The sequence below is a fragment of the Nematolebias whitei genome, chromosome 2 (assembly GCF_014905685.2).
Source record: "Nematolebias whitei isolate Nwh7 chromosome 2, NemWhi1, whole genome shotgun sequence".
NCBI lineage: Eukaryota > Metazoa > Chordata > Actinopteri > Cyprinodontiformes > Rivulidae > Nematolebias > Nematolebias whitei.
Window position 1 is genome coordinate 9,490,212 of NC_056499.1, and position 9,033 is coordinate 9,499,244.

The window sequence follows — 9,033 nt, forward strand, 5'->3', positions numbered from 1 at the left end:
TATATATATATATATATATATATATATATATATATATATAAAGTACTGCATAATATTTTTCTTCACGCGCACTCACACGTAGCACCGGTACTTGAGTAGTAAGTAGTACAGTACAGGTAGTACAGTAGTACTCACATGTGCCAATAGGGGGCGGGGCAACCCTTTGAGCGGAAAACTGAACTCAACGAAGAAGACACGTTGAAACGTGACAGGCTGCGTGCGCACCGTATCATTTGAGGTAAAATGGCGTCGGGGGCCATTTCAACGGATTCCAAGAAAATTTCCGACTTGCGTGTTGTTGATCTTAAATTTGAGCTTAAACGGAGGAATTTGGACACTACCGGTGTGAAGAGTGTTCTCATAGTTCGACTGAGACAGGTAACTGAGATGAGGCGGATTTGTTTGGCAGAAGTTGCCGAGACCGAAGCTGCGCATGCGACGCATTGATGCTAACTCGCTATTGCTAGTTAGCCACGGGTTTCCTTTTAACTTACTAGTTTTCATTAGTAAAACTGCACTACTACTAGTTTGGCTTTGTCGTTGTGGCACGTATGTTATTATTATGTTAATATTTTCACACATGCGCAAACTGTTTTTTTAAATAAAACGCTGAGGGTTCATCAACGATCACCGCAAATGATGCAGATTTGATTTGGACTAAATGTTCGACTCAGCTCGATTCAGAAGAAGAAGAAAAAAACCGCATGTCTGGCCATTAATTGCCTTCAAACCACATCTGAATGAGGTTCTTTGAATATTTGTCGTTAACGTTCTAAAAGTGCCATTTAGGTGCAGTTTTTCTAGAACAATGGGGTCAGGTGGTATGCGGATGACTTCTCTGTGAAAACGACTAAACGTGGTGCAGCAGAGGGTGTGCACATAATCAGTGGCTGGAAAGATTAGAAAAGTAATACCACTGACAATTTGGGGAAAAATCACACAATTTTTATTACATCTCTAACCAAGACGTGTGAAACTACAGCACGTCTAAAGTTGGTCAAAACAAATAAAATTCATTGCTAATATTGTTTGACCAGATTTATCCTCAAGTACAAAATTTAATATCTTACCGACTCAAGTTGTGTGGATCAAACCACTAATTTAAGTAGGTAGGTGAGTACATTTCGTTTAGTTTTTAACTTTGTGGCGTTATTACAGTCGTTATTAAGTAATTAAATGTATGTGATTTATATTCATATCAAAAGGACACCCTTAAATTATGCAGCTGTATTTTAAATCATGTGATTCTAAAGTAATATGTTGCGTGCTGTGCAACCCTATTGAATAGAAAATGTTACTATTTTGAATATGAGGCAAAAAAAAAAAAAAAAGAATATATGAACTGGTTATCAAATTTACATGCCTGTTCAAGTATGTGTGGAAACATTACCCCATGATCATTTCTGCCAAATCCAAACTGTCATTTCTGTTGTGGTGTGATATTTTTATCAATTAGTCAAAGTCTAACTAACTAATGCAATCTGCTGGCAGTGCCCTGAAATAACTTCTGTTATGGTTAAATAAACTGAATTGAAATAGTCGTTATTAAACTTAAATAAGCCTAAATTTCTGCACAAGCTCTGAAAGCAAACCCTCTTGACGCACGGTTGCTTTTGTTGAATTACGGTAAGCATTTTTTTGCACAAAAGGCATTTACGATGATAGTCAGGTCTAAACGAGTGACATGTTGTGATGCTTTATAAATGAGTTTATTTTTTAAACAGTTTTACCATCGGTAGTTAATTTCAATTCATAAAAGTGCCAATTCGCAACAAAAGTCACTCCAGGGCACTACACAAAAACATTCGCACTTACAATGTCAAGTGGTAAAAGTGATTTTTCTAGGGAAGTTGAAATTGAATCGGCGGTGTTTAACTTGAATTACTAATAACGCATGCCATGTGCACATAGTGGTATGGCTTACAACCTCACAGCTTCTAAAAAGTAGATGAGTCATAAAGAATGGCCCTAACTAGTTTCTCCGTTTGTTATTGAATTTGCTTTTTAAGGCTATTGAGGATGAAGGTGGTGACCCAGAAAACTTTCAAATCCAACTCTCGAGTGATTCCTCGACAAGGAGAAGTGGAAAAGCTAAAGGTAAATCTTAATTTCAGCAGTCATGGTTGCTTATCAGGGCCATATATTCTACTTTAATTTATGTTTTTCTTTATTTTATTAGGGAAGAAAGCAGATTCTGATTTGGACACCACCGCAGAAGACTCTATGCTTTCAAAGGTGACTAGGAAGCCTGGTTTTTGTGGAAATGCTGCAGTTTTTATTATTTATTTGTAGTTGTTTTTTCTAAAGTTTCTGAATACTTGATAAATAATAACATTAATTTTTTTTTTTTTTTTTGTACAAAATTCCTTTGATAAAGATTTTCATTATATAGGTAATTTTTTACCTTTTATTTTACCAGGACAAAACCCACTGAGTTCAAAAACTTCTTTTTTAAGAGAGTCCTGAGCATGAGGGAAGAGGCACCTTTAGCTTTTTAGCTAGAGCACCTGTATTGTGCGCTGCTAGCTTAGCACGACACGTTGGGTTGTGCGCTGTTTTTGAGTGTGTGTGGGGGTTCAGCTTCAGAAAAGAGGCAACGTGAGCACTGACTTTAGCTTTTTAGCTAGAGAGCTTGTATTTCGTGCCGCTAGCTTAGTGCTATGTCAGTGCCGGGGGGGGAGTTCGGTTTGATAGGCAGGGTGCTCAGTTCTATTGACGGGGTGGGGCACCCCGCCTATATAATGATAGGGGAAACACTGGACTTCACAGTTTGTTTGTTTTTAACCATATTGCACTAATATTTGCTCTCTTTTCAAAACTTAACCTAATATGAAATAATACAGACTTCAGAGTCTTAACCATATTGATTCATATTTGTTAAATCTTTAACAAAATTTCAAAACCTGTGCAAGTCTGCACAAAAACTCTTCTGAACTGTAATTTATAAACCTTCTAAATTGTATCATTTTACGACTGGCTCCAGTCGATGTGTCTCATCTGGCCTCTCTTCAACCTGTTAAAATACAAATTACATTAAGTTTGTTGTGTAACTTGTCTATAAGTGTTAGTATGATATGAGAAAAAAACTTACCTTTGAGCTGCAGCTGGTGCATTAATCAGATGTTCTCCCACTTCATTTTTGTTTCATGGTGGAGTTGTGGTGCAGCTTTATCGCTAAAAAGCTATGTGAAGGAACAACGTACACTGGGTCCGGCATATTAAAAATAAACTTGAATCCTTCGACTGGGCTGTCTGCTCGTAAACCCTTTGTGATCTAGCAGATGATGGAGTGATACATTATCGAGGCCCTGGTTGGGGAATTAGCTGGAAGTGCCTCTGTGTGTCAACCAAAGAGGTGTAAATAATTTTTTTTTGTCTCCAAATCCTGTCATTTTTCACCACTTTTTATTGTCTGTCCAAACAGATCTCACTTGTAAATGAGTCTTCGAGGCTCAATGTGACTTATCTGTTTAAATAAAGGTTGAATGAATGAATGAATGAAAAAAGTTTGTTGCAGCTGTTCTGCTGCCTTCACTTTTAATCTTCCTTCTGTGCTTTTGTTGTATTTTCAAACTATTGTACCACATTTTTATTTTATGCTTCTTGCAAACAACCGTGCTCTTGTCAAGCTTTGTCTTCCCCAGAACGTTGTAGAACCCATAGTGACTTTACAACGACGTTTGACAACAAAGGAGCAGGTTGAATTATGCTGTCCTCCGCTCCATACTAGCAGACTCCATTCATATAAAGGGAGCTGGATAACTAGCTTGCAGTACGGTGGCCTACAAGGCCAAATTCTTTGGGAACGGGTGGACACCTAATTTGATATGCAGTACACTCGGGAGTAGGAGCAGAAAAATAAAATTTAAACACATTTTAAAATCAATTTTGGGGCTTTTAGAATTGATTTAGAATCACCAGGACTAGGAATCTAGATTCTTTAATGAATCAAAAAAAAATTCTGCACCCCTATTTGAAAGTGAGGGAATCATCAATCAAAATACTCAAATATTTATGTGTGTGAACCAACTCTTTCATTTCTACTGCAAGAGAACACAGAGGGGATCTTTTGTGGTCCTCTGGATCTGGAAATGTACATCAATTTAGTTTTATCTATATTAAGGACAAGTTTTAAATTTAATAAAGAGCATTGGGTAGCAGCAAAGGCTTTTTGTAATATATCAATTGCCTGAGTAGGAGTGGATCCAGTGCAATAAATAACTGTCATCTGCATCAAAATGCAAATTAGCATCACACACAATCCGTCCCAATTCATTTATATGAATTATGAATAGAAGAGGACCTAATATAGAACCCTGCGGTACCCCCCTATGAACAGTTACAACTTCAGAACACAAATGATCATATTTAATATATTGTGTCCTATTTCTGAGATAATTTGTGAACCAAGCAACAGCTTGTTCTGAAAAACCAGAGTTCGAGCCGTTTCTACAAATTGCTGTAAAATAGTTTGTCAACGGGCATCCATTTTGCTGTATTCAGTAATCTTATGTTTATTCATATAACCAATACATTTATATATTTTTCTCATTTCACTGTTTTGTTTTTCTAGGAAACTGAAGAGACTGAATCAGAAAAGGGTATGTATGGTAGCACACTAATTTTACTCGGTAATAATATTTTTTCCGCCCCTTACAGCATTCATATATGATCCTGCAACATTTACAAAGGAGGGATGGACAAACCATTTTGAAGAACCACCAAGTGTATTTTTTATTTTTTACGTGGTCTTGCACACCGCAATCACTGGATGTTGGTTGCCTCCATATTTCATCTGCTTTTTGGACCACTCAAGTTCTTTAAGACAAGTTGCCTTCATTATATTTCCATTACCTCTGGCATCAACATTTGTTCTTCAAGGAAATGAAGACTGAAGATTTACAGAGATGCATTTCATGTCCCCTCATTTGGAAGAAGCAAGGACAAGAACTTCAAACTTGTTGAGAAATTTCCAACACTGACTTGACAACGTGGTTGCATAAAATGAGCTCAAATGTTCTGGACAGATTTGAGTTGAATAATTTAAGCTTCTTTTTGGTGTTTCAAGGTGAAATAGCCATCAAAGGATGTTGGGATTTGGTTTAACTCCTGGACTTCTACGCTCATCTCAACACTCTATGATTCCAAGACAATGTGTCCAAAGGCACCACCAGTTGGACAGTTTTACTCTGCTGACTCAGTGAATGTGTACAGGAATAAACACTCACGTTGGCTGGAGACTGGCAGGAACGGACTCAAAAGATCATTTTGTTTACAATGTTGACGCATTTCAGCAAGTTGGATTTGGTGATGGATTTTGTTTTTTTAATTTTTTAAGTTTTCTGAGTCATGAAAATTTATTTCTGAAGAAATATTGGAAGATGTTTTTAAATCTCAGATGACTTTCCAAGGACCCACTCCATCTAATTTGCTTAACTGGGGGTGAAAAACTGAAGAACTGATTTTCCTTCTGAATTTGGACGATATCAACCTACGTGCATCCGGTAAACTGCCACACATTTTAAGAAGCCTCTGGAAGAACGCAGCCACTGTGAAAGATGGCTCAACATGTTGTGAATTGAAGAGTGCTGAATCGTCTCGTTTTCAGTGAAGATTGTGTGTTTTGTGTCTTCCTGTGGTATCCGCCCTCGATGACCATAAATGTGCTTTATATTCTACTTTTTAAGTCAAGTAACATGCAACTTGTCAATGTTAAAGTTGTGTTTGTGCCATGTTTATCCTTATCAATCCCTCAGATGTAACTGATACAGATGATGGTAGTCGTGAACATTCAAAGCCTCCACCCTGTGAGGACAGCCTTGCTCACTCTGAGGCTGAGCAAGAGTCAGATCCAGAACCTGACCCAGAGCCTGATCAAGAAGTAGATGAGGAGACGGAGCCGGAGGTGGACGAAGACGCAGAGCCCGAGGCTGAGACCGAAGTAGCTGATATAGATGCAGAAACCCGGAGTTCCTCCATAGAAGCAGAGGATGATCGTCTGTCCGTCTCAATCCAAAATGAAGATGCCATCACCCTAGAAGTTGATGGTGACGACCTCCTGGAAACAGGTAAACACGTGAAACTTCCAGATTCAGAGGCAGACAAGGGCATTGATGAGATGGAGACTGGTACTGAGACGACCCCAGATGATGACATGAAAGAAAAGATGGAGGGCTACAAAGATGGGGAGAAAGACAATGCGTCCATGAAGAACGACAACGAAGATGACAAGATGGAAGCTGATTCCGAAGACGGAGAAAAGGATTCTGGGAAGAAAGACCTATCTGCTACTGGGGCCTCAGGTCAAGCAAAGAGGTTTGTCTTTCTATGTCAGTTCTTTGATACTCCTACCAAGTCCAGCTCTCTAAGAACGCAACTTTGTGGGTAGCTTCAAGATAATTTTTTTTTTTTTTGCCATAAGGAAAATATTCACAGATGTACCTAATCCAGCAATTTACTACTTTGTTTTATTTTTCCCAAGTTGGTTAAATTGTGACATAAACCTGGAGCTGAGAAAACATCTCTTATTTTGTTACTTTGATCGTTCCAGCAATTTTAAAGCCTTTTTGCAGTTTCTACACGTGGCAGTGTAAAACAGCATTAGACCCCGTGATGTTTTTTAATTTTTTTCTCCTTATGGTCAAATGATTTCCTCAAGTTGAACAAACCTCTGAAGATTTTATTGATCCAGGGAATAAATTGGCTCACAGCTTGACCCATCTCACCACTGGGACAAAAAACAAACTATGACGCCTTTTGAGAGAATGGTTCAGATCTACACCTCTCCTAAAGGATTTTTTTTTTCCTCCCTGAAAATGTGTTGTTCTACCAGATGTTTGTTTTTGTCACTGCTTTTGTTTTAAGTTTGCCTTCGCTCATTTCCTGTTACAACATTTGCATTGTAGCTCCGCAAAAGACAAAGATGGAAAAGCCATAAAAGATGAAAAGGGTAAGCTATTTCAATACTTGAACTCTGAAATCTTTAGGCGTGTTTTGTTCACTTTGATCCTAATATTTTAAACGTCAAAAACGGCTGAATTTATTTCAACTGATTTATCAGCAGCTGCCGGCAACGGTGCCTTTCGTAACTTATGGGTGAGCGGCTTGTCTTCAAACACCAAAGCAGCTGATCTAAAAAATTTGTTTGGCAAATTTGGAAAGGTAAATTGTCTTTTTCTTAAGTTTATAACATATTTTATATAAACTCAAAAAAGTTCAAGACAAAAACAACTGGACTTTATTTGTAACAGAAAACATTTTGCTTCTTCCCTACAGTGAGGTGTGATAGGTCAATCTGCATATGTATGTGTATCTTATCTCGACTGTATAACCTGAACCCCACACTCCTTGTTTCTTTGAATTGAGAAGCAAATAAACTCCAGTTGTTTTTGTCTTGAACTTATTTGAATTTACCATGTTCTGGATGACTGAGGATCTTCACCAGCGTATCTTATATAAACAAAATATAATTTGAACGCTCTGCTTTGTGCCTTAAAAACTTTCCCACAGGTTTTAAGCGCCAAGGTGGTCACAAAGGCTCACTGTCCTGGTTCAAAATGCTACGGCCTGGTAACGGTGTCTTCTAGCGCTGAAGTAACTCGGTGCATCACCCACCTTGACTGCACAGAACTTCATGGACAGCAGATATATGTTGAAAGGGTAAGAACGGCTATTTCTAAGCAACTTTATTTATGCAGAGTAATTGACAAATTTGATGGCTTGTGTTACTGAAATTTCCTTGTGCTGATTAATTTTTTTCTTATTACTTGTAAAGTCTAAGAATGATCCGTTCAAAAAGGAGCCGTCAAAGAAGGAAGTGGAGGACAGAGCAAGTTCCATCAAATCAAATACTAAGCACAGCTCCACTGGGACAAAACAAACAGTCAAGTGCGTGACATAATGTAAAGATTGTTGCTCTATTTGTTTGAAGCCCATTTAACCACTTTTTTTTTAAATTTAATTAGAGCGCAGCCATCTCACAAAAAAGAAGAAAAAAAGTCAGATAAACAGTTGGAAAAAGAGAAGGATTCCTCCAAAAACCAAGAAGCCAAAAATAAAAAATCTGACACCGTCCCCTCAAGCACAGGCCCAGATTTATCAAAGAAAGATGAAAAGAAGATTACAAGTAAGTCTCCTCTCTGGAGTCCGTACCTGGAACATGCGTCTTGTTAAATGGCTGATTTTAGTTTTTTTGTTTTTCTTCAGAGATTAAGAGCCCAGAGAAAATGGTGGAAGTTAAGTCTAAAGGAGGCTTCGTGTTTCGTCAAAACAGACCCTTTAGGGGAAGATTTCTTGATAGAGTAAGATTTTGTTTCTTTTAATATGGTTTTATATGGAAATTATTTTTTTAAACATCTTGAGAGGATGATAAATGGGAATTTATTTTATTTTTCAGCCCTTTGTCAATGCCAGTTTTCAAAGGCATCCAAGATGGTTGATTCCTCCTCAACAGGTAAGAGACTTTTTGTTGGTAAGGACATATTACCCTGAACAAAACTAAATATTTTAATTTTGAATTCTATTTCTCCCCTTTTAGTTGGCAATGATGAGAGAAAAACGGCCACCATTTTTTAACAAATGGGGTAACATGGACATTTTGCCTTTTAATAAACTGAAGGAGGAGAGGATGCGTGAACGCATGGAGCACATTCGCAGAGCGGAGGATCTTCGCAGGTAGTCGGGGGAGCAAAGCAGTTTGCGTATTTACCGGACCTAATATAACTTATGCAAACTCGGATGTCAATGTTTAATTCAATTATTATTATACTTATTGGTATCTTTTCTCTCTAGGCGACGTGAAATTGCAGAACAAGAACGTCGAGAGCGCGAGCGAGTCCGCCTGATGCAAGAACACGAAGAACGGGAACACTTGCTTCAGGAACGCCACAGACTGGAGATGGAGAGACAGAAACTTGAAAGAGAGCGCTTGGAGCGAGAGAGGCTTGAGAGGGAAAGGTTCCGCATCGAGCAGGTAAAATCAGCGTTGACCCAGACGCAGGACTCCACACAGCATTTAGGAGGGTACTTTATATA

General features: G+C 38.2%; 1 protein-coding gene across 2 annotated transcripts; it reads left to right on the forward strand.

Annotated features, from left to right (window-relative positions):
- Positions 1–232: 232 nt before the first annotated feature.
- Positions 233–8,971, forward strand: LOC119422722 (SAFB-like transcription modulator; the record flags this gene model as incomplete). Of its 2 annotated transcripts, none has more annotated exon segments than XM_037690119.1 (14): positions 233–378; positions 2,010–2,097; positions 2,180–2,235; positions 4,574–4,601; positions 5,757–6,315; positions 6,906–6,949; positions 7,061–7,161; positions 7,510–7,659; positions 7,775–7,887; positions 7,965–8,125; positions 8,206–8,300; positions 8,396–8,452; positions 8,537–8,673; positions 8,791–8,971. In XM_037690119.1, coding segments are annotated over 14 exon segments (1,905 nt in total), but the record flags the coding sequence as incomplete, so codon positions are not given.
- Between the last annotated feature and the right edge of the window lie 62 nt (positions 8,972–9,033).